The 26169-nt window shown below is 36.6% G+C and overlaps 1 protein-coding gene across 2 annotated transcripts in view; it reads left to right on the top strand.

Annotated features, from left to right (window-relative positions):
- Positions 1–26169, top strand: part of ADAM9 (ADAM metallopeptidase domain 9) — a 146970-nt gene that overhangs the window by 46297 nt on the left and 74504 nt on the right. For both annotated transcript variants that reach the window (XM_040453743.1, XM_040453829.1), the window contains exons 10-12: positions 1422–1503; positions 2009–2142; positions 23061–23232. In XM_040453743.1, the coding sequence (XP_040309677.1) occupies positions 1422–1503; positions 2009–2142; positions 23061–23232 (388 nt within the window). The remainder of the gene's footprint in view (positions 1–1421; positions 1504–2008; positions 2143–23060; positions 23233–26169) is intronic.

Below are 26169 nucleotides of genomic sequence, written 5' to 3'. Positions count from 1 at the left end.
ATGATATTATTTTTGTGAAGCACTTGTGAAGGCTTAAATACATTGTGTTGTTATTATTATGCTTTTTTATTCAATAGTTGAGTACCTGTCAAAAAAAAAAGTATTGGAGGAGTGAGTTTGGAGTGGTGAGGGAAGGCCGCGATGGGAAGACTTTTGAGTAAAGACCTAAAGAGGTGAGGGAATGAGTTAGGGATATATACTGGTCAAAAGAGTTCCAGGTGGAGAAAATTGGTCCTGAGATATGAGCGTGTCTGGGATGATTGGGAACCACATGGAGGACACTGTGGTTCTTTGGTTCCATGTGCTTCCTGCCCTGAAGCCTCTTGTGTACATATATTCATTGAGTGTGTTACCTGTCTCTCCTCATTAGAATTTTTGAAAAAATAATTGTAATGCATTTTCGGAAGATTTTTCACCTCGAGGGAAGAGAAAAACTTGGCTTGGTATCTAAAACATATCTTAATTTGTTTGAAAAAATGAATTTGTGATGTTAATCTCGCTCTCTGATAATAAAAATGAAGTAAGACTTAATTGTATTCTGATTAAAAAAACATTTTTTTTTAACGTTTATTCACCTTTGAGAGACAGAGCACTGTGGGGGAGGGGCAGAGAGAGAGGGAGACACAGAATCCGAAGCAGGCTCCAGGCTCTGAGCTGTCAGCACAGAGCCCAACACGGGGCTTGAACCCACGAACCGTGAGATCATGACTTGATCCGAAGTTGGACGCTTAACCAGCTGAGCCATCCAGGTGCCCCAGTTGTATTCTGATTTTTTTTTCAAAAAAAATTTTTTTTAAATGTTTATTTATTTTTGAGACAGAGAGAGACAGAGCATGAGCGGAGGAGGGTAGACACACACACACACACACACACACACACACACACACACAGAATCCGAAGAAGGCTCCAGGCTCTGAGCTGTCAGCACAGAGCCCGATGTGGGGCTTGAACTCACAAGCTGTGAGGTCATGACCTGAGCTGAAGTCAGACACCCAACTAACTGAGCCACCCAGATGCCCCTGTATTCTGATTTTATTTTATTTTTTTTTTTAAATTTTTTTTTTCAATGTTTATTTATTTTTGGGACAGAGAGAGACAGAGCATGAACGGGGGAGGGGCAGAGAGAGAGGGAGACACAGAATCGGAAACAGGCTCCAGGCTCTGAGCCATCAGCCCAGAACCCGACGCGGGGCTCGAACTCACGGACCGCGAGATCGTGACCTGGCTGAAGTCGGACGCTTAACCGACTGCGCCACCCAGGCGCCCCACTGATTTTAAAATGTTAGTTATCTTTGCCATTTTTCTTCCAGTTTTTGAAGGTTCTACCAATCCAGTTTAAACTTACCCAAAGAAATAAGAGCAGTGTGTTCCTTTTCCCCACCAAGTATATGTTCTAACTTTAACCTTTTGTTTTCATTTAGGAAGAAAGGTTTTGGTGGGACTGCAGGAATGGCATTTGTGGGAACAGTGTGTTCAAGGAGCCACGCAGGTGGGATTAATGTGGTACGTTTTTGTTCTTGATATTTAACTTTGGACACCTGCATTAGGACAGTGTCAAGCATTTCTCTGCATTACTTCCTCCCCTATTCCTTAAAACAAAATTTTGGGTAGAAATGGTAGATGTGTTTTTTTCCCTAGAGACTCGATTAAGTTTTCTAATATTATATGTTTATCAGCTCCTCACTCTTTCTGGACAAGGAAGTTGAGATGCCATTTAAGAAAATTAAATTAGAGCCATGAATCTGTTTTCCCATAAATCATTGGACATAATCTATTAGTGCTAATTGGTCTGTTGTTTAAAGGATCTATCTCCATAATCAGTATGTTGAGTCACATCAGTTTCCTACTGAAATATATGAAGACTGATATTAGATGCTTGATTTATATAAAGACTGTCACCATTGTAGTGACTGATAAATTTCCTCTTGTGGAAAAAAAATAATCTGAGAAACAAAACATGTCCTTTTTGTTCAGAAACCTAATTAATACTTTTCCTGTGTTTGGGCAGTTTGGGCAAATCACGGTGGAGACCTTTGCATCCATTGTTGCTCATGAGTTGGGTCATAACCTTGGAATGAATCATGATGATGGCAGAGATTGTTTTTGTGGAGCAAAGAGCTGCATCATGAATTCAGGAGCATCGTGAGTGAATTCTTTGTTCTTCTTTTATGTGGTGTTGTAGATCAGTGTTTCTTATACTCTATGATATACTCATGTCTGTGCTGAAAAAAATGTTCCTGGCTCCTTTGAAATTAATACATGATATACCAATGAGAAGTCTATTTTTAACTAAATAAGTGATTCCAGAGAGCTTTAAGAAATAAACATTTATGTAGGCACAAATATGTAGCTACACTCTTGTGTAAACCAGTTGACAGACCAAAAGAGTTTAAGAATGTGGAAAAATTTACATCTGCATTAGGAATTAGCAAAGGGTTTCTGTTAGATGCAGTGCAGATTGGATTAGATTGAAAGACTATATGAAGCATTTACTCATAAACCCCTTCTTGAGAAAGTGCTGCAGTGTCACTGTAAGTAGAGGAAATCTTGACATAGTTCTACTGACATTTCCAATTTTATAGATAAAGGTGGGAGGCAAGACAAAGAGGAGGAGAAGGAAGAAGAAGAAGAAGAAGAAGAAACATTCCATTTATGGAATAAAATTCCATGGAATTTTTCTTATGTATTAGACACCACTCTAAGCACTTAAAATATATTAATCTTTAATGCTCAGCAACCTAATGAGATGTGGGTATTTCTATTTACGGATGAAGAAACATCAGAGTAAGTGGCGAAGGTGGGATTTAAAGTCAAGTCTGGGTCCAAAGCCTGTGATCTTAGAACCCCTCCCTTTGTGAGGGTTCAAAAGTAATTATAAGAGAGGGTCTAACTGTGAACAACACCACTGAGTTGTTGGGCTTCTTTTGATGCAGATTTGTCATAAAGGAACAAGGTTCCTTCCTAATTAATTTAGAAGGTCGTAGTGCTAAGCAGACAGTTGCACAATAGTCACAATGTATATGTGGAGTAGAAGCTGAGCCAGAGAAAAAATTAGATGTGGAAGCACTTCATCTTTTCCAAACACAGCTGAAGATTTCATATGGGGAATATCCATAGCCCCAAGTGTTCATTTCCTTTTCTATCTCCCTCAAGTTCCTGGGGCACAGAAAGAGTAATAAAAACTGCTTTTAGCCAGCTCTTTATCTTCAGATCTGAAGGTACAATTCTAATTAAATCTGGGTGGAAAGGGAAGCACTCAAGCAGAATTTACTGGAGAGTTTATCTGTTTTTGAGTGAATACTAGGTTGAAAAATAGATATGGAAGAATTAGAACAGTGCTTATGAAAAAAAAAACCTATACTTAATAAAAAAAAAGTAATTATATTCACAAGAAAAGTCATATGTTTATAAAAGATTTCCTGTAGGAGAAGGAAGTAAATTTAGTATTTGCTTTGGCTGAGAGTGGAGTTGAGGAAGACATGAATTGAGAGAATAAGAAACAAATGATCAACAATAAAATAAGACAGGAGACTAAGATAAAAATAGTGACATGCAGAGTTAGGAAAGGAATGCCCTGAAACAGTGCTGTAGTGGAACTTAAAATGGTATAAGAAGTAGTGAAGAATGGACCCATACTTACTCATTCACTCATCAGGTATTTGTTGAGCACTGACCATGTGCTAGGCTTTGTTTTAGGCACTTGGAATATCTCCGAGAATTAGATAAAGACTTGCCCTTCATGGAATTTACATTTTAATGGGGGAAGACAAACTAGTAATGTAATAAATACATCAATAATATAGAACATTAGAAGGTGATAAGTGTCATGGAAGATAAAATAGAGCAGGATTGGAAGATTGGGAGGGCCAAAAGTGGTGATGGTAGAGGTCAGGTTGCAATTTTAAATCTGTATTGTCAGTGTAAGCTTCTTTGAGATGATGTTAGACTAAATACTTGAAGGAAGTGAGTTGAAAGCTGTGTAGGTATCTGAGGGAAGAGCCAAATACAAAGGGAGGACAGTCAGGATAGACTTTTTTTCAAGATGGAAGGAATTACAATAGGTTTGTATGCTAATAGGACTAATTTGGTAGAGGGGTAAAATTGGTAATCTAGGACAAAGAAGGGGCATTGCCGTAGTAGACCTTGAGTGGGTGAGAGGGTTTGGGATCGGGGGCACAAGTGGAGGGGTTTGTTCTAATGGAGCACTTACTTGTAGGGTATCTGTAATGGGAATAAGTGGACATAGATGCTGGTAGATGGATAGATGTGGTGGTGGGAGTCTGTGGTTTAGTTCTGTCAGTGAAATATGAAGTAGGTTCATCAGTTGAAAGGTTGACGGGGAGCTGTTGGGGATTTCAGGAAATAGGAGAAGGTATGAAATAGTCATGTGGTAGCATGGGAGAATAAATGGAGGAGAGTATGTTTCCCGGGCAGTCTTAAAGGGTTACTTGAGATTCATAGTCATGAGTTTTAAATGAGATTAGTCTCTGGTTGTATGGTTTTGTGCAGCCACATTCAACTGCATAGGCACATAAGAGGGTTGATGTTAACTAGGTTGTAGACAGGCCAAATACAGTGAAGTAAGAGAGGTGAAAGGAAGTCAAATCTGTTTGCAAAGGAGTGATTATAATGATGGACTGTGATATTTAAGCTGGATAAAGTTTAGGAAAGGGAGGACATCAAGGGGATCAGGGAAGTAAAAAGGGAAAATATCAATGAATCAGATGTCCTGATGGGATTGAAGGTATATTGGAGTATAAAGGTGTACCTGGGGAGAATAAAATGCATAAAGTTGAATTGTAAATTATGGTAATGGTAAAATGTCAATTAAAAGTGTGGCGATGAGGGGTTTAATGGTGGAGGATTAGATCATTGGAGGAGAGGAATTCAAGCCAAGGAGAGCCCAAGGGATTAATAGGATTATCTACCTGTATATTGAATTCAGCAAAAACTAAGACAAGAATAGTGTTAGAGTGACAATGTTAGCAAGAAGGAGATGAGAGGGAATAACCCAGGGGTTGGTAGATGTTAGTAATAAAGACAGCAGGCAGTTTAATTTTATGAGATTCAAAGCTGGGAGATTTTGGGAAGGCGGGAGAGAGAATGGACTAGAAGCAGCAATCTGGAGGAAGAGCACCGATTCTATCTTTAGTTGTATGAGGGTTCTGGGAAAAAGCTGCTGTGCTTTGAAAAGGTTCTAGTGGAAGCTGTGAAATCAGGGAATAGCTGAATTTCAAGTAGAGCTTGACAGTGAAAGGTGCTTTCAGAGAAGAGGTTGAGGATCTCGGAGTCTTTGCTGCTGATGGACTGTGAATTCCAGGGTGCATAGTAAAGGAACAGGAAGGAGACAAGGGCCTACATAGAGAGCTACAGCTTGCTATGGTGATAGATGTAAACAGAAATAAAGGACATAACGAGATTTGTTCTGGTAGACTCAAGGCAGGGACTGGTGCTGGGCTGCATGTGTTAGGAAATGGAACAGGTGAAGTGTTTGGGATTTCCTCGTGACTTCCCTCAGTGGATTTAAGAGATCTGAGTTTATCTTGGTCCTAGCACCGGAATTCATTTTGGCCCTGGGTGGGTGACTCCTCCTTAATGCCTGTTCACAAAAGATCTGCAAGTCAGTTTTGATAAGCTTTCCAGATTGCAGAGGGAAAGAACAGAGATTAAAAGTTAGAAAGATGGAGTAGAGGTTGAGAACACAGTGGAAAGAATAGTTTATGGGCCATTGGATTTAGTGGAGGAGCAACCAGAACAAACGGAGCTTGAAAGAAAATATATAGTATTAAAAAAAAAATAAGTGGGAGAGGTATAAAATCACAGAAAATGGAAGAAATACGTCTAACTGCATTTTATTTTATTTTTAAAAAAATTTTTAATGTTTATTTAGTTTTGAGAGAGAGAAAGAGAGACAGTGCACGTGGGGGAGAGGCAGAGAGAGAGAGTGAGAGGGGGACACAGAATCAGAAGCAGGCTCCAGGCTTTGAGCTGTCAGCACAGAGACGGACGCGTGGCTCAAACTCATGAACCACAAGATCATGACCTGAGCTGCAGTCAGACACTTAACCAACTGAGCCACCCAGGCGCCCCATCTAACTGCATTTTAAATTGTCATAATAATAGTCTAAAGGAAGAACTGAAAACAGGATGTACATTTCCAATTCACAAGGAGAATACTTTTTTTTTTTTTTTTTAAGTAGACTCCACACCCAACATGGGGCTTGTACTCATTATCCTGAGATAAAGTGTCACATGCTCTACTGACTGAGCCATCCAGGTGCCCCAGGACAAAAAATTTTTACAAAATGGATTCCACATAGAAAAAAAAAAGCCCTAAAGAACATACTGTTGAGGTGTTACAGAATACAAAGTGTAAGATATAATAATTTAAGGCCAAATACAACATTTTTGACAAATATATATGGAATGCCTCTTAGACTAGGTCTACTAGTCTACTACTTTATTGAAATGTTTTATCTAGGAAACATACCTGAGACAAAGAGGATCAAAATAAGGCAAAAATGATCCCTTTTCAATTATGAGGTATATAATCATTAATGAACATTTATTATAATTATTTGTATTGTGTTATTAAAATATATAATGTAAAAAGCATGTCAAGGGGAAAATGAGCACATATCTTAGAGGAAATTTGAAAACATCTTTTTTTTTAATCATTAACAGATTATATAAACATAACATAAGATTATAGAGGCTTAAATAAATATTAGTATGGTTGATTTAATAGATTAAAATATAACTCTGTACAGAGCATGTATCTTCATTTCAGGGTTAGAAATCTCAACAAAAATTGACCAAGTATTTTGCCAAAACACTTACGTAATTAAAAAAAGGCAGAAATAGAACAGGTCTCATTCTTTAGCCACACTGTGGTAAAATTAGATATTATTAACAAAAAACCCTTAAATGAGTTGGTAATTTAAAAACACTCTTCTGGGGTGCCTGGGTGACTGAGTCAGTTCAGCGTCTTGATTTTGGCTCAGGTCATGATCTTACCCTTCATGGGATTGAGCCCAGTGTTGGGCTCTGCACTGACAGTGCAGAGCATGCTTGGGATTCTCTGCCTCCCTCTTCCTGCTCCTCCCCTATTTGCCCTCTCTCTCAAAATAAATTAGTAAGTAAACATTTTAAAAAAAATAATAAAAACACTTTCCTGAGTAAATCTTGTATTAGAGACCTAAAGTCTAAGGTAATTATATAGTATTTTGAATAAAATGGTATTATGAATATTACCTTTAAAACTTACTGCATATTAAAACTTCACCATGAACATAAGATGATCTCGAATATATAAGGTGATATATGGTTTTCCCTATGAGAACAGCAAGAAGTTGTTTTCGGGGGATACCTTAAGTGTGCAAACCGGTAGGAATGTAGAAGATATAGCGGGAGAAGGCTGTTGGGGGACTGTGGAGACTGACCCTTTAGGAGTTGAAGTAGAGGGAAACTACCAACATCAGGTGAACCTGATAGAGTGGGACCCATAAGAATAATCAGCCTTATTCTCCTACCAACTTATCTCTGCCAGTGCCTCTTATTGGCCATGTATCATTGGATGCAGTCTGTACAATCTCCTAAGCATAGAACAGTGGAGAAGGATGGGGATAATATTAGAGGGGAAACCATAAAATATTGAGGATACATGATACTATCAGTACGATTACTTTATTTTGGTTTGGATTTTCTAGCTGGTACAATGAATAAGGAAAAGATTTAGGAATAAATATATGAAAAGAGGGGGTAGTTAATGATGTTATATGTCTATATGTTATTAGAAACATAGTCATAAGTAGATTTCTAATAAACCAGTTAAAACTATTTTGAAAAACATTAGAAAAAACTTTATTTGCCAAAAATTCTGAATATCTTGGGATCAACTTAATAAGAAATATGCAGTACTTCTTTAAAGAACGCACAGAAGTTTACTGAAAGTCCAAATACATAATTTGAGTAAAGTCAGTGTTCGTTTATGAGAAGACTAAATTTTGGAAATGTATCTGTCTTTATGAAATTAATTCATAAATGTAATGTAATTCTAATCAAGTTCCAGATATGTATATAGTTCTTTCATTCTAGAAATTGACAAAAATAAATTTAAAGTCAACTTGGAAGAATAATTTTGTAATAGTGTAAAGAAAATACTGAAAAAGAAGATCCTTAAAGAACGCTTTTGATATGAGCTATTATGATATTTGGGAATTGGACAATATTAAGCATGATAGACGTATCAACAGTCTCATAGTAGAAAGCTCAGAAATACTATTGTATTTGTTTTTTTAATCTTGTATTTTATGCAAGCCTATCCATTTCTTTAATGTTTAGTTATATTTGAGAGAGAGCGAGAGAGAGAGAAATAGAACATGTGAGCAGGGGAGAGGCAGAGAGAGGAGTACAGAGGATTCAAAGCGGGCTCCGTGTGACAACAGAGAGCCCGATGTGGGGCTTGAACTCATGAACCGTGAGATCATGACCGAAACTGACTGAGCCACCCAGGCACCCCAAAAGTGGCATTTTTTCAAAGATGGGGTTATTCAGTAAATGGGGCTGAGATAATGTGTTAAGAATTTGGAAGAAATTACCATATATCATACATTAAAATAAATTCCAAATGTATAATGAAATATAAGAAAACATTTAATAAATAGTAATCTTGGAGAAGGGTTTTTCTAAACATAAACTTTTCTGCTCTCTGTTCCCCATTCCCCCCAAAAAACTATAAAGGACAAAATCTATGGCTCTGAAGAGTTGTGTATGTCAAAAACAATTCAAACAGTGAAAGGGCAAATAGCAAAAATACTATTTGAAACATTTGTGAGAAGTTTTTTTTTTTTTTTATAAAAATATCACAAATTTATGGATGAACAAAGGATATGATCAGGTAGCTCATAATAAAAGAAATAAATATAAAAAGACCAGTAAATTTGTGAAACAAGGAAATGCAAATCAAAACAATGAAATAATATGTTTTTAACCTATGAAACCAGGAAAGATCTAGCACTAATACTTATTTTTGAAGGGTATATAAGTCATCAGTGCAGATTCATATACTGTTGGTATGAGAATTGCTGCAGGTTTTCTGTGGAGCAGGTTGGTTATTTGTGTCCAAAACCCTTTTTTGTGTCCAAACACTTCTGAGCCAGCAGCTTTATTTTTGGAATTGTTCTAAGGGAATAACCAGACAGTGGGCAAATAGTATGCATATGCATTGTTCAACAATAAAAACATGGACACAACTTACACATGTCCAAAAAAACACCAGATTGTTTAAATTCACCATGAAATCCCTATTTAATGTAACACTGTATAGTAGTAGAAGTCACACACACTCACACACACACACACACACACACGTATGTATATATAAATATACACACACACATATATATAATGTTTATTATTGTGAGATAGAGTGAGCAGGAGCGGGGGAGGGGCAGAGAGAGAGGGAGAAATCACAGGCAGGCTCTGCACTGTCATTGCAGAGCCCCATGTGGGGCTCAAACACATGAACCGTGAGATCATGACCTGAGCTGAAATCAAGAGTTGGACGCTTAACCCACTGAGCCACCCAGGCACCCCTAGAAGTCATATTTTTAAACAGTGGATTTTAAACTTTCTTTTTAAGCTGGGAAAGCCACCTCCTTTGTTTTCACCCTACTATACTCTTACCTAGAATCCCATTATATAAAATATAGAAGAGGACTTTTTCTGGTTGAAGTGGGAGGAGGAGAAGCACCCTCTCCTCTCTAACTGCTTAGTGGCTCTCTCTATCCCTAGGCTGCCTTATTATTTTCATGGGCCCTAGGCTCTTTTGCTTTTGTGAGTCGCTTCCTCCATTAAAAATGATTAAAAATTAAATATAAGACTGTATTGGTATAAAGACAGGTATAACCCAGTCTAGATTCCATCTTTTCTTTCTTTTTCTTTTCTTTTCTTTTCTTTTCTTTTCTTTTCTTTTCTTTTCTTTTTTCTTTCGCTTCCCTTCCCCTCCCTTCCCTTCCCTTCCCTTCCCTTCCCTTCCCTTCCCTTCCCTTCCCTTCCCTTCCTTCTCTTCCTTTCTTCTTCTCTTTTGTTTCTAAATTTTTAAATTTTTAATTTTTACCTTACTTTTTTTTTTGAGAGAGAGTGTGGACAGGGGAGGAGCAGAGGGAGAGGGAGAGAGAAACTCTCAAGCAGGCTCCAGGCCCAATGCAGAGCACCACATGGGGCTCAATCTCATGACCCTGAGATCATGACCTGAGCTGAAATCAAGAAGAGTTGGATGCTTAACCAACTAAGCTACCCAGGTGCCCTAGATTCATTATTAAATATTCATTATTGTGATTTCCCTTTTTTCTTCTGATTTTAAAATAAATTTCACTTAAAACATTTTTGTGGGCCATTGAAATTATCATGAGTCTATGGCTTTGTGCCATACTGTGCCTAATGTATTTGTTAGCCCTGGCTCCTGAGGGCATCTTCTTAGAAACTCTAGGGTACTGCAGAAGATGGTTTGTAAATCACTCTGGTCAATAATATGTTTGTTAAAATATATATTTATCCAAGTGAAAAAAAATATGTGAAATATCATGGTGTGAATTATTCCTGTTTTAAAAATATATGAACATGTGAAAAAAGACTGGTTGTATGCCAAAATGTTTAGCTGGCTCTGATTATTGGCAGTAGTCTTTCAGGTCATTTTTATATTTTTTCTGATGGTTTTTCTTTGTCTTTTGAATGATTTTGCTCTGAGCTGATAAATAATTTTTTAGTTAGGAAATAAAGCAATATTATTTAATAGAAGTATTCTAGAAAAAGTATAGGTACCAGTCTATTATAAATATTAATATTAAAAGCATTGACCATTTAAGAGGTTGCTTTTTGCCGGTATTCCCTGGACTTTACTCTCGAGAACTGATAATATATGCTTGAAATATTATATGTTGATTTTATCGTGGATTTATTTTAAAAACTTTTCACTGAATGATCATATTTTGTATAGATCTGAGTGGATTGTGCTGACTTTGTTTTCCCATTATTACTGGTGCCCTAATAGTTTCATACTTGTTTAGCATTCTAGTAGAGACTTTAGGATATATGGAGTAGTTGTCAGTTGTTGCCCTTGCCTTTTGGGAGGTTGCATGATTGTGTAGTGAGTCATTATGTGAATTTATACATAGTCTATTGATCTTGTAGAAGTAATTTTATTTGTTAGTGTAGTAAGTTAAAATTACCCAGGGTAAAAAGAGAAAAAGTCTTGTTTGTAATTTACTTACCTTCTATGACAGAGCTATAGCTTGTAGACATAAGTATGGGATAAATATAAATATTCCACTGCTAATAGATGTTCACCTCTTGAGCTTCTGTTTTCACTATTGACCTTTTGTATATGAAACAGATACATATGCTTACAGGGTTGAAAAGGGAGCTGGCTTAAGCATGGTCTTAAGGCAAAGCAAAATATTAAAGAGACAGTTTGGGACTGGGTGCAGGATTGTGCAAGGAATGTCATTTTGGGATATCATTGCTTACAGGGTTAGTGTAGAAACACTTTAGGAAAATTAGGATAAAATTGAGTCTGTAGCAAACATAGACCCTTTGAGTTTGTGGTCTGAGCAACACTTGTAATGGCTTACTCCAAAAGGACTTCTAATGAGGGAACATTGCTTTCTAGATCTAGGAATATAAAATCTTGGAGAATAAAAGTTTATGCAACTCCCCAAAAAGAACAATAAGTGAGACCTTCACTACCGAATAAAGGGGAACCTGCTTCTTCTAAGGAAAATGTAAACTATCCCAGACGACATTGCATTCACTTCCACTTTGAACAGAGAAATACTCTGGGAAGAGGGCAGAATGGACATATAATGGAGATGGTGTTGGATTAACTTTGTAAGATCTGGTGGGCACTACTCATTAGATAGGTGACTCTAGCCTATTCCTATTCCTAATTGAAATGGACTTACTTGCTTCCACAGTTGGCGATAAATCTAGATTTATTAATGGTGGTGTTTTCTGTTGTATCTTCTTGTTAATTTTTGTTTTGAATTTTAAAGAAAGCCTGCCCTGCTTTCCAAGTTTACCTGTTACTCTGGTCTTTATCTTGGATTCTGGGTGTTTTGTTTTGTTTTAGATGATTGCTTCCTATAAAAGCTATATTCTGGTGTCAGCTTTTTGATCTTTAACAACCCCCATCAGGTTGAGCAAATTCATCTTTTTTTTTAAAGGGTTTCTCAGTCCTGACTCAGTAGTTTACTAGTAGTAAACTCTTCTAGTTTACTAGACTCCACTGAGCCTGACTTTAGAAAGAGAAGCACCAAGGATAACTCTTGCTGGGCCCTCTTGTTCTAATAGAACTCAATGATGTACTTTTTTAGAGAACACTTTAAGGTGCGCCTGGGTAGCTCAGTCAGTTGGGTGTCCGACTTCGGCTCAGGTCATGATCTCATGGTTGGTGAGTTCGAGCCCTGCATTGGACTCTGCTGACAGCTTGGAGCCTGGAGCCTGCTTCGGATTCTGTGTGTCCCTCTTTCTCTGCCCTTCCCACACTCATGCTCTGTCACCCTCTTTCTCTCTGTCTCTCTCTCTCAAAAATAAATAAACATTGAAAAAAAACTTTAAAAAACACTTTCATTCTCTCTGCCTCTCTCCCTCAAAGTAAAGAAACTTAAAAAAACCCCAGTTTTATTATGAAAAATAAAGCACGTACAGAAAATCTAGCTAAACAAATGTACAGATGAACACATTTTTATCAAGTGAACATTTGTATAACAACCCACATCAAGTCTCTAGCAGCATCCTCAGAAGTTCCTTTTGCAGTTTCCCCCCGACATACCTTCTTCCCTAAAGTTAACCATTATCCTGATTTTTATGGCAATCATTTCTTTGCTTTTCTTTACAGTTTTGCCACCTAAGTATGTATTCCTAAACACATTAGTTTTTGCCTGTTTTAAGCTTTAATCATAGAATAGATTAAATAGAGTAAATAAATAGAATTATACAAGTGTGCTTCCTGTTGGTGTGGCTTTTTTTAGTTGACATTGTGTTTGTGATGTTTGTCCATCCTGATACAGGTAACTGCGGGACATTTTCATTTTTGTTGCCTCCATCTTCTTTTGGTTTGAAGGTTGCCCCTCTAGGATTTTAATTCCTGTATACATTTGAGTTACAACTGAAAGAAAGCTTAGAGGTAGGGGTTGTGGAGAGTTGTCCACCATAACTGCTGAAATCAGAGGTGGCTGGAGGAGATGTGTTGTGGGCTACAGTGAGTGCTAACTACATACCTCACCAACAATTGGTATTATCTACTTTAAACTTTAGTTAATGAGTTGGGTGTATAGTGGTATATTAATGTGCTTTTACTTTGCATTTCCCTGATTACTAATAAGATTAGATTAGATCACCTGTTTATGGGCTGTTTGGATTTTGTTTTTCAATCTGTACCCCCCCCCCCAACACACACATTTTGCTGTTGGGTTGAGTTTCTTTATTGATTTGTTAGAAGTTCTTCATAAATTTTTTGGTTACTTTTAGTGAAAAATTAATAATTTTAATGTAGTCATGTATATCAATATATTCCTTTATGACTATTGCTTTTTGTGTCTTACATAAGAAATTATATAGGGGCGCCTGGGTGGTGCAGTCGGTTAAGCGTCCGACTTCAGCCAGGTCACGATCTCGCGGTCCGTGAGTTCGAGCCCCGCGTCAGGCTCTGGGCTGATGGCTCGGAGCCTGGAGCCTGTTTCCGATTCTGTGTCTCCCTCTCTCTCTGCCCCTCCCCCGTTCATGCTCTGTCTCTCTCCCAAAAATAAATAAAAACACATTGAAAAAAAAAAAAAAAGAAATTATTCCCTAACTTTGATGTCACAGAGATACTCTCGCATATTGTCTTCCAGACCCTTATTTCTTTTAACTTTCATATTTAGGTCTATAATCCACTTAGAATTACTGTTTGTACATTGTATAAGGTAGAGGTCAAGTTTTTTTTCCAGTAGGAATACTTGGTTGAATTGGCACCACGTGTTAAAGAGATATCCCTTTCATTGCTACTTTGTAGTGCCACCTTTGTCATAAATCAAGGGTCCACAAATATGTGTGTGTTTCTGGGCTCTTCTGTTTCATTTGTAAATTAGTCTATATTTGCATCAGTACTACAATTTCCTAAGTTTCACAGCTCTATAATTGGTTCATTAAAGCAAGTTTTCCTACTTTGACCTACTTGTTTGAGAGTGTCTTGGCTATTTGTGCTTCCTCATGTAAATTTTAGAATTAACTTGTCCAATTCCACCAAAAAGTCTTATTTGTCATCTGATTGATATTGTATTAAATCTCTAGATTAGTCTGGTGAAGAATTAAACATATTTTCAATAAGTAGTCTTCAAGTCCATGATCTTTAATTCCTCTTACATTTTTACAGAGATTTAAACTTCTTTTGTTAGTTTATTCCTATACTTTATATTTTTGGATGCTATTGTAGGTGATGTCTCTTTTAAAAGTTAATTTTCTAATTTTTTGTATAAAAGTAAAATTGATTTTGTATATTTGCTTTACATCTAGCATCTCATTGCATTCTTTTTGTTTGTTTGTTTGTTTTTGCATTCTTACATTAGTGCTACACACCTGTAAATTCTTTTGGATTTTTACTTATATAATCATATCATCTGGAAATAATGAGGTTTTGTTTCTACCTTACCAATCCTTATATAACTTTTATTTATTTACTTTTATTACCTGTACAATATTCAAATAGAAGTGGTGGTGATGTGCATCTTTGTCTTATTCTTTTTTTATTTTTTTAACAAAATAGTTAACATACAATGTTATATTAGTTTTAGGTATATAATAACATAGTGATTCAACAATTCTATACATTACACAAGTGTAATTACCATCTGTCACCATACAGTGATATCAAAAGGAAAGCTTTAAACATTTTACCATTAAATATAATGTTTGGTAAAGATTTTGCACATACTCTTTCTTTTCTTTTTAAAGCTTTTATTTAAATTCTGGTTAGTTAACATACAGTGTAATATTAGTTTTAGGAGTAGAATTTAGTGATTCATTGCTTACATACAACACCAGGGTTCATCCTAACAAGTGCCCTCCTTAATACCCATCACCCACTTAACCCATCCCACCACCTATCTGACCTCCAGTAACCCTCAGTTTGTTTTCTATAGTTGAGAGACTGTTTTCTGGTTTGCCTCTCCCCCCCCGCCCGCCATATTCATCTGTTTTGATTCTTAACACATATGAGTGAAATCATACAGTATATGTCTTTCTCTGGCTGACTTATTTTTCTTAGTGTAATGCTCTCTAGCTCCATCCACGTCATGGCAAATGGCAAGAGTTCATTCCTTTTGATGGCTGAGTAATATTTCATTATACGTGTGTGTGTGTGTGTGTGTGTGTGTGTGTGTGTGTGTATACACCCACCACATCTTTATCCTTTCATCAGTCAATGGACATTTGTACTCTTTCCATAATTTGGCTATTGTTGATAATGCTGCTATAAACATTGGAGTGCATGTGTCCTTTCAAATCAGTAGTTTTGTATCTTTTGGGCAAATAGTAGTGCAATTGCTGGATTGTAGGATAGTTCTATTTTTAACTTTTTGAGGAACCTCCATCCTGTTTTCCAGAGTGGTTGCACCATTTGCATTCCTACCAACAGTTTAAGAGTGTTCCCCTTTCTCTGCAGCAGATACTCTTTATTGGGTTAAGGACTGTCCTTTCTCCATCAACTTGTCTTTGATCCTTTGTCAAAGGATCCTTTGTGTGGGTTTATGTCTGGCCTTGATTCTTCTCTTCCATTGATCCATTTGTCCATTCTTTTGCCAACACCATGCTGTCTTGATTTACTGTAGAGTATTGGTAAATCTTAAAGTCAGATAGTGTCACTTTTTAAATTTTGTTCTCTTTCAATATTGTGTTAGTTATTGTGGGTCTTTTGTCTTTCCATATAAACTTTAGATCAATTTGTTGATACCCACAAAATAACTGGCTGGGATTTAATGGGGTTGCATTGTGTCTATAGATCAAGTTGGGAAGAATGGACTTCTTTACAATATTGAGTATTCCTGTCCTTGAACATGGGATATCAATCCATTTATGTAGGTCTTTTTGATTTTTTTCCATCAGAGTTTTGTAGTTTTCCTCCGTAGATCTTGTACAGATTTTATTCAACTTATACCTAAGTGTTTGTTTTGTTTTGTTTTGTTTTTGCTAATGTAAATGTTATTGTGCATTTAATTTCAAATTCTGTTGTTTGTTGCTGGTATATAAGAAAGCAGTTGACTTGTATATTCATTTTATTATGTTCCACAACCTTTAATTGCTTTAATTAGTTTGGTTTAATTGCTTATTAGTTTCAGAAATTTTTTTGTTGATTCTTTTGGATTTTCTACATAGAAAATCATATCATTTATGACAGACAGTTTTATTTCTTCTCAACCTGTATGCCTTCATTTCCTTTTTTTATTGGTTAGACTGTCAGTTTTGTCTGATATTAATTTAGCTTTCCTAGATTTTTTTTCATGTCTGAAGTATATATTTTTTTTGTATATCTTTTACTTTGAACTTTATCTTTATATTTTAGATATATGCTTGTAAACAACATATATTTAGGTTTTACTTTTTAATCCAGCTTGACAATATTTATCTCTCAATTGTATCATTTAATTACATTGCATTATGTTTAATGTGATTAGTAATGTACTGTATTTATTTAAATGTAAATGCAATTGGATGTAAGCTACACCATTATTTACATACCACTAAGAAAGAAAAAATGGAGGGGCATCTGGGTGGCTTGGTTGGTTAGGTGGCCAACTCTTGAGTTTGGCTCAGGTCATAATCCCAAGGTTGTGGGATTGAGCCCTGTGTGGGGCTCCATGCTTTGTGCATTGGAGCCTGCTTAAGATTCTCTCTCTTTCCCTTTCTCTCTCTTTCTCTCTCTCGCTCTCCCTCTCCCTCTCCCTCTCTGCCCCTCTGCCCTTTCCCCCTGTTTATGCTGTCTCTCTCTGTTTCAAAAAATAAAAATTCCCTCTACAAAAAGAAATGGAAAATGGTGTCAATTAAATTAATACTTTAATTGTTAGATGAACTTCAATTTCAGAGTATTTTTTTTTAAATTTTTTTTTTCAACGTTTATTTATTTTTGGGACAGAGAGAGACAGAGCATGAACGGGGGAGGGGCAGAGAGAGAGGGAGACACAGAATCGGAAACAGGCTCCAGGCTCCGAGCCATCAGCCCAGAGCCTGACGTGGGGCTCGAACTCACGGACCGCGAGATCATGACCTGGCTGAAGTCGGACGCTTAACCGACTGCGCCACCCAGGCGCCCCCAATTTCAGAGTATTTTAAATATGTGAAGAATGTGTTTTAGAATTAATGAAATGCAGTATTTGGGTTTAAATCTGCCATCTTATGTGTTTTACTGTCTTTTATGTTCTTTTAAAAAAAGTTTTTTTGATGTCTATTTATTTTTGACAGAGAGAGAGAGAGAGAGAGAGACAGAGCATTAGTGGGGCAGGGGCAGAGAGAGAGGGAGACACAGAATCCAAAGCAGGCTCCAGGCTCTGAGCTGTCAGCACAGAGCCTGACGCGGGGCTCGAACTCACAGACTGCGAGATCATGACCTGAGCTGAAGTCGGATGCTCAACCATCTGAGCCACCCAGGCGCCCCTCACTTTTATGTTCTTAAAAAAAAAAAATCTTCTATTTTGTTTATTTTGAATTGATAATGTGTTTTTATATTCATTATTTTCCCTCTGTTAGAATGGAAGTTATATACTTTTTTATTTTGTTTTAGAAGTTATTACAGCACATGTCCATGATTTATGATGTTTAATATTAAATCATATCCTTCCTTACACAATGCAAGGACTTTAGAGCAGTTTGACTTTATCCACTTCCTGACTTATATATAGATATGTGTCAGATGTGTATTATTACCATTGTTTAGTGAACATTGTCATTACTGTTTGTTTGGATTTGCGTACATAGTAATCACTTCCATTACTCTTTGATTCTCTTGCATCTCTGCCTACCATTTAGTATCATATTTTAGTTACCTTGAAAAACCCTTTTAAAATTTCTTTTACTAGTTTGTTTCTTAGTGACCCCCCCCTCCCTGAGGGCGTCTTTATTTCTCTTTCTTTCTTGAGAACATTTTTGTTGAATATAGAATTCTAGATTATCAGTTATTTTCTCTTAGCATATTGGTATTATTCTGTTTTCTTTTGGCCTCCATGTTGCTGTTGATGTCAGCTGTTACTAAATGTAATTTTATTGAAGTAGATTTATCTACTTACTTTTGGCTATTTTCATAATTTTCTCTCTCTTTTTTTTTAAGGTTCACTAACATTGAAGTTGTGGAAAGAGAAAAAAATAGCATGCGCGCACAATGACACACCCACATATGCATTCATGTCTTGCTTAGGATTTTTTTTTTGAGTTTTAAAGTTTGAGGTTTGATATTTTTCATAAATTATGATAAATTCTTAGCCGTTATGTTTTCCATAACTGCTTCTTCACATATTGCCTCTGTGCATAGTGTTCATGCATATTTCCTTTCCTTCTTGTGTGGTTCTTGTTCATTGTGTATAAGAACTCACAACATCCTGTCTCCTAAATTTTCTTATATAGTTTTCATCATTTTGTGTTTCTTTCTGGGTAATTCCTTCTGACACCTTTCAATTCACTGAACGTATCTTTATTTGTATTTAGCCTGTTGTGAAATCTATCCATTGAATTCTTAATTTTGTTTATTATGTTTCAGTTGCCAAATTTCTGTCTGGTTCTTTTTCATACCTGCTGTATTACTATTGTGGATTTCATTTCCCTGCTAAAATTTTCAAGCTTGTCATTTTTTTCCTTGGCCATAAGTGGGGTGTTTTGGTTATTGATTGATAATTCTAGTATCTGGAGACTTTATTGGGTTGTATCTTTTTTTTTTTCTCATAGTTTCTTTTAATTTGTGTGTGTGTGTGTGTGTGTGTGGTTCTTGGTATTTTGTGTCTTCATGTTATATTTTGGTAATATGTTGGTCAATGTGTTTGAACAATTTTCGGTAAGAATAACTTGAGAAGAAAGGTTATGATATCAAATCTTTAAAAAATTTTTTTTTAATGTTTATTTTTGAAAGAGACAGAGCATGAGTGGGGAATGGAGGGTCTGTCAGCACAGAGCCCAACATGGGGCTTGAACCCACAGACTGCGAGATCATAACCTGAGCCGAAGTCGGATGCCCAACCAACTGTGCCACCCAGGCACCCTTCAAGTCTTATTTTGAGAATAGATTTCCCAACTTCTACTTCATATCCTGTGTAGTAAAATAAACATGAACTGAATGTTCATTATAAGTTAGGCCTTTTTTTAGATGCAAGTGATAGAGATATTCAATTTTTTTTTCCAGATAATTCAGTCATTTGGAGCCAGTTCTGTTAAAAAGTGGGTAACAAACTGTGTAATATGATTTTTGTTATTATTAAGGTATTTTGAGGTGGGGCTGGTAGGATTTTTCTCACATACTGCTCTTAGATTCCTAGAAGTATGAACTACTCCTCCTGAGAGATACTTTTCTAGAGAAACGGCTTTCTTAACTATGCCCCTCAATGTCACCTACTTCAGAAAGCCTCCACAATCAGGGTACTCTTTTAAAAAAAATCTAATTAAGTGACATCATTTAGAGCCCTCTTTTAGAACTTCTGCTTTTTTGTTGTGAGGATTAGGATGATGATGGTGGAACTGTGTTCTGATTACTTCAAGGTCACTCATAGGAAGAATGTTCTAAATGATAGTTTCTTTTTGGGGTGTGTGTGTCATATTCTGGTAGACTATTTCCATCCTTGTCAGTCACATCCATCTCCTTTTGATGCAGTTTTGGAAAACTTGCTTAGATGTGAAAAAAGAGATGAGATTGATACCCTCGCATCCAGAGGTGATATGTAGAGAACATGAATACTTTAGTTGCTATTCAAGCCAAGTATCAGGAGAAAGATCATCCTTATTACTGTAGGTGCCATCCAGGGATGACTAGGAGAAAAATATCTTCCTTATAGCCCCTAGAGCATTACTGACAAGCAATATGGGGATGTTTGTTACTATCTCCATCAGGTAAAATGCATGAGAAATGCTTATGATTTTGTTAATCCTTTTCAGTACTCTAGTCAGCTTCATTGTGGGGAAAAAATTTTTTTTTAATAGGTTGCTTTAGGATCAAACATTTTAAACATTGTATTTGTGAGAAACTGTGTCCAAACCACTAAGTAGGAGGCATATTTAAAAAATAACCTGTTTCAAAGTGGTAGGCTTTATGTAGATTAGAATTAGGGACTCAAGTGTAGAAATATACACGTGTCTGCAAAATTTTTGTGGCTATTGGCTGATTAATGTATTCTTCCAGAAAACGTCGTATGTATTCTATGTGGCCGGTAAGGTACTTACCATATAAAGATCAACAGTAGGAAATAAAAAGCGGTCACAAATCTGTTTTTTTTTTTAAGTTTTTATTTATTTTTGAGAGAGAGAGAGACAGAGAGAGTGCACAAGTGAGGGAGGGGCACAGAGAGAGAGAGGGACAGAGGATCTGATGCCAGCTCTGTGCACACAACGGAGAGCCCGATGTGGGGCTCAAACTCATGAACCGTGAGATCACGACTTGAGCCAAAGGCAGACGCTTAACCAACTGAGCCACCCAGGCGCCCCTACAAATCTGTTTAAATTGAAGTCTCCTATGGAAACAAAAATAAGTAAATGGAAGTTTTTTTTATTTATCAGATAATTACTAGATACTGCTACTCTTGACATTTTCACCTGATGACTGTTAGACCCAAACTCCTATTGTCCTTCCCCAAACCTGCTCTTCTTTATATCATTTAAGGGCGACTCCTTCCTTTTCATAGATGAGGACACAAAGTTGGAGTCATCCTTGACTTCTCTCTTTGTATTCACATTCCTCATCTTACGGGCTGTTTGTTCCTTTAAAACATGTAAATAATGCAAATGCTTCTTACAGCTTCCATTGCTGTCATGCTGGTTCATCATCATCTGTTGGGTGATTTTCTGCAAGAGCCTCTTGTTGGTTCTTCCTGCTTAACATAGCAGCCATGGTGATCCTATTAAGACACAAGTCAAATCATGTTACTCCTGCTCACTACTTTCCATTGTATCATCCCCCTAAATTCCTCATTTCACTCATAGTAAAAGGTAAGAGTCTTACAGTGGCTTATTCTCACCTGTGCTGATTGCTTCTCTCATTACTCATGCCCTCATGGACTCACTCCACTCCAGCCCCACGGGCTTCCTTACTGCTTCCTGCTGCCAGGGCTTTTGCGTTTGCTATTCCCTCCTGGTGTGAGGTTCTTTTCCCAGATAACCAGTTTTGATTTGGTTCTCACAGTGTTTGAAATGCCTGTCCTTTCTTTTAAAAAGGACTGTTTCCCCCCCCCCCCCAGCCCCTTCCCTCCACCCTGGGGCCTGGGTCACCCCCTTCATCTTCTCACTTTTTCTCCCCCATGGCACTTCTCACTTTGTGTATACTATCCAGTTTACTTATTATGTGTATGGTTTGTCTCACTCACTAGAAGTCACCTTTATAAAGGTGAGGATTTTTGTCTGCGTTGTTCAGTTTCATCCCTTGCACAAGAGAAGAGTGCCTTGTACATAAGGTTCAGCAAATACTTGTAAAATGAGCGATATTATACAAAAGGACTCCTCCTCATAATATCCTTAATCAGAGAGTAGTGAGAAAAACAATACAGAAAACAAGCTTTTTTGTTATTGTCAATAGCCTTGTGGCTGATGTTTTCTTTCTATGTGAGTCAAAATATTGCCTTTGCTAATTTTTTTGTTATAGACAGTTGACCATTTATGTTCTTTCTCCTTCCTTTGTCTGCTGGTCAGTTTGTTAACCCCACATTCAAAGACTTTTTTTGTCAAATAGGAGTTAATGGTACTGAAATGTCTAGGCAGACTGCTTTCTATTCTCAAGAGCCAAGAGCCAGGACTCTTTACTTCTCTGGAAACTGGGCCAGTTAGCAAAAAAGAGTATAACATGTATATCTAAAACACAAAGTCTCACAGAAAGGATCTGTGTTTTAGATTCCTTGGATGCACAAAAGACCCAGCACAGACAGGGTTTCCTCCTCAATAACTGTAATGCAACACAGTTTTCACATCTACTGCTACTTTTGGCATGACTGCTCAAACTCATGAAAGAGATTCTTTCAGGGCACCAGATGCCCCTGATAAAATTTTAATGGGACTTGGATTTCTCAAAGACCCTTGGTGTATGTATGGGTGTGTTTCTCCATAATCTTCAAGAATGAAAATAGGCAGTAGGAGTATCTGAATATATTTTAGAGTTGAGTAAACCAGTAACTAAAAAACCCAACAATTTATAGAATCCATGAAAATTGCATACAATTGTATAAATATCACATGGGTAGCTCAAGGTGGACTGTTTGTAGAAGCCCATGTAGCCTTCAGAGTATTAACCAGGGTTCTCAGGAGTTATCATAAGGTATTTAAATCTCAAACTGTAGTGGAAATTCTGCACTATTCTGCTGCTCGATGGCTATCATGCACCCTCACTCGAATGCCCATTCCTATTATTTTCGCATAGCTCCCTATAAGTTAGAGTGAGGAGAACAAAATAATGCTATACTGTAGAGTGAAAAAAGATTGGGGGAAATATATAGCTAGTTTCAAATATTTGAGGAACTTTTACTATGGAAGGTAAATAAAACTGAATTTTAGATAGGACTAGATAATTTCTCAGGTCTCTTATGATTTTATATATTAATGTAAATGATATGATTGGAAGGTATTTTCTTGGAGGTCTAATATATTATCACCAAAATACTGAATTATTATGTAGTAACTGAAATAATGTACTATATTTATTAGAAATAGATATATAAATTCTCATTTCTATTTTTGGTAGCTCATTTTCTGCCATTTAAAATATTCACTTCTTGTTGGTTGAGGACATGATTTAAAATTTCAAAATGAATAATCACCATGACATAAGATCTTTTTCTTAATGTTTATTGTAGAGGTTCCAGAAACTTTAGCAGTTGCAGTGCAGAGGACTTTGAGAAGTTAACTTTAAATAAAGGAGGAAACTGCCTTCTTAATATTCCAAAGCCTGATGAAGCCTATAGTGCTCCCTTCTGTGGTAATAAATTGGTGGATCCCGGGGAAGAGTGTGACTGTGGTACTCCAAAGGTCAGTTTAATTTTCAATTTTTGCTTTGTGAAATTACCTTAGGATTTGGAAAAAGATGGAACAGCTTGCTTTGGGCAATGGACATAGGAGTTAGTGAAATTTAGTGGCCAGTGAAGATTCATTTTGCTTGTGGGGATATATTCCTGGGATTGGTCATCTCTTCCTTCCCAGAGCATAACTAATGGTATCATCTGTTTTGGTGTCCAGTAAAGCACCGTGTTTATTCTTGTATTTTTTGCTCGCTTCTACCATATCTGTTATGGTTATTAGGTCATTTATTTACTTTGAAGAGCTAATCAGTTTTTCACTTGGCTCTTTATTTGTCAGCTTTCAGTATTCTGGCACTGCCATTGCAGAAATGTTTATTCAGTTGGATTCATTTTAATACTAAATTGAAGCCAATCCATATTCCATAGTCCTTCAGTAACAAAATCCTTGCTATTTAAATTAGCATTCCCCTTTATTAACCTTCGGTGTTGTGCCTAACGGTCTCTAGCTCTATCAGACCTGTTATCCACACTTAGTGCCATAAGCCCATGCCTGTCTTTATCATTGATTGTTCTGTATCTTAGCCATTCTCCTCTCAAAGTGGCCTGTGTCAGTCGTTTCCTCCTAGGCCTTGCATTAAATTTTGAAGAAATTTGTTAATGGTGTGTAAGCTGGTAACTAGGTGTGTAATATGGTGAATATTTTTCATCCTTTCCACTTCTTCTTCTTCTTTTATATCTGACCATATCTGGCTTTTGCCAGATGACTTCATGCTCTGGAAAGACACCGCGTATTTTATGAAGATCTTGGGACAGGCCTTCATTGCACTATTGCTGAATGTCAGGGACTTCTACTAAGTGTTTTACATGGTAAAATCCTCACAATAACCCTAAGAGATTGGTATTTTTCATACTTTCATTTCAAATGAGGAAAAGATTGGTATTTTTCATACTTTCATTTCAAATGAGGAAAATAAGGCCAAAAAGATTATGTTTAATTTCTAAATTAACGTTATACTGTTGGGCTGACCAAGCTCTTCCCCTTTCCAGCCATTCTCAGATCTTTGTTCTTAAAGTGTTATAGATCTTTTGCTTTCTCCCAACTGTCCACTTCACTACCAAACTTATTGAAATGGTCTATATTTGCTTCTTAAGCTTTCACACTACACAATTACTCTTTTTAAAAAAAAATTTTTTTTTCTTTTAACATTTATTTATCCCTGAGACAAAGAGAGACAGAGCATGAACGGGGGAGGGGCAGAGAGAGAGGGAGACACAGAGTCGGAAGCAGGCTCCAGGCTCTGAGCCATCAGCCCAGAGCCTGACGCGGGGCTCAAACTCACGGACCGCAAGATTGTGACCTGAGCTGAAGTAGGACGCTTAACCGACTGAGCCACCCAGGCGCCCCCAGAATTACTCTTTAAAAAGGAACACCACCTCCCTCTCAAATATCAACAGATTTTTTTCGTGGTACAATAGTTGCAAATATTAAGTTCAAGCAAAATTCTCCTTTCAGACCTTTATTTCCTCCATAATTAAAAAAAAAATGTTTATTTATTTATTTTTGAGAGAGAGAGACAGAGAGAGACAGAGAGAGCCAGGAAATGAGGGGCAGAGACAGATGGAGACAGAATCCCAAGCAGGCTCCGTGCCCATCAGTGCAGAGCCTGATGAGGGGCTCAAACCCACAAAGCATGAGATCATGACCTGAGCTGAAATCAAGATAACTGACTGAGCCACCCAGACTCCCCTTCCCCATAAATTTTTAAACTTCCTTCTGCATTGGTAATCATTCTTCAAAGTTCAGTGTATTTCTTTTTAGACTTTATACATTTATACAAGTATATATATATAATGTATATTTGTAAATAGTTTGGCCTATTTTAGGATTTTATTTTTCTAAAGAAATGAAATCAGACAATATGTTGTATGCAGATTTTTTCCCCATTACTGTATCTTAGAGATTTTTCCATGTCATTACCTCATGTAGGCATAATCCTTTAATCTACCCTTTAATCTACTGTAATTAGTATTCCTATAAAGAATGTTCTATGATTTCTTGAACCATAATGGACCATTAATGGACATTTACTTATTGTAATTAATATTTTCCTGTTGCAAACAGTACATCCTTATACACATCCCATGTGCATATATACAAGTATTTCTCTAAGATAATTACATAAAGGTAGAATTACTGAATTGAAGAGTTATGTGCTTTAAAATTTTATTAGTGGTTATGAAATTTCCTACAAAAAGGCTGTGTCAATTTGCACTTATACCAATGTTGTATCATGGCATTCAGTGCCGTGTATAGTCTTGCCAGCAAAGAATAATAAATTTTTTCTTAATTTTGATGGGTGAAAAGTAAGAAGATATTGTTTCAGTTTTTAACCTTTTCATATGTTCGGAGACTATATACATATTTTTTTTTCTCCCTAAGAATTACCATTTTACATCCCTTGTCAATTTTTCTGTTGGGTTAGTCATTCTTTGAAATTGATTTTTAGGAACTCATGTATTGTGGGCAAAGTCTTTTGTTTGGTATATGTTTTAATATTTCTCCTCTATAGCTTACCATTTAGCTTTTAAAAAATTATTCAACTTTATCTTTTAGGTCAGTTTTAGGGTCACAGAAAAATGGAATGGAAAGTACTGAGAGTCCCCATATACCACTACACACACAGCCCTTCCCTATCCTGTAGCCCAGGTACAGTTGTTACAGTTGAGGACTGCACGGACACGTCATTATCACCCAAAGTTTACATTAGGGTTTACTCTTTTTTCCCCCCAGTCTGTACTTTTTAGTTATAATTTTTAGTTCATTTCTATTTTGTGTTTTCTTAATTCTTTTCTAGTTTACAATTTTTCTTTTGATTTCCTTTTCTCTTCATTTATTTTTTAAGTTTTTATTTAAATTGCAGCTAGTTAATATTAGTTTAGTTAATTT

Source organism: Herpailurus yagouaroundi, unplaced genomic scaffold (assembly GCF_014898765.1).
Source record: "Herpailurus yagouaroundi ecotype Mexico unplaced genomic scaffold, PumYag 28, whole genome shotgun sequence".
Classification (NCBI taxonomy): domain Eukaryota; kingdom Metazoa; phylum Chordata; class Mammalia; order Carnivora; family Felidae; genus Herpailurus; species Herpailurus yagouaroundi.
Note: the sequence above shows the minus strand (reverse complement) of the source record. Positions and strands in the feature narration are given on the sequence as shown.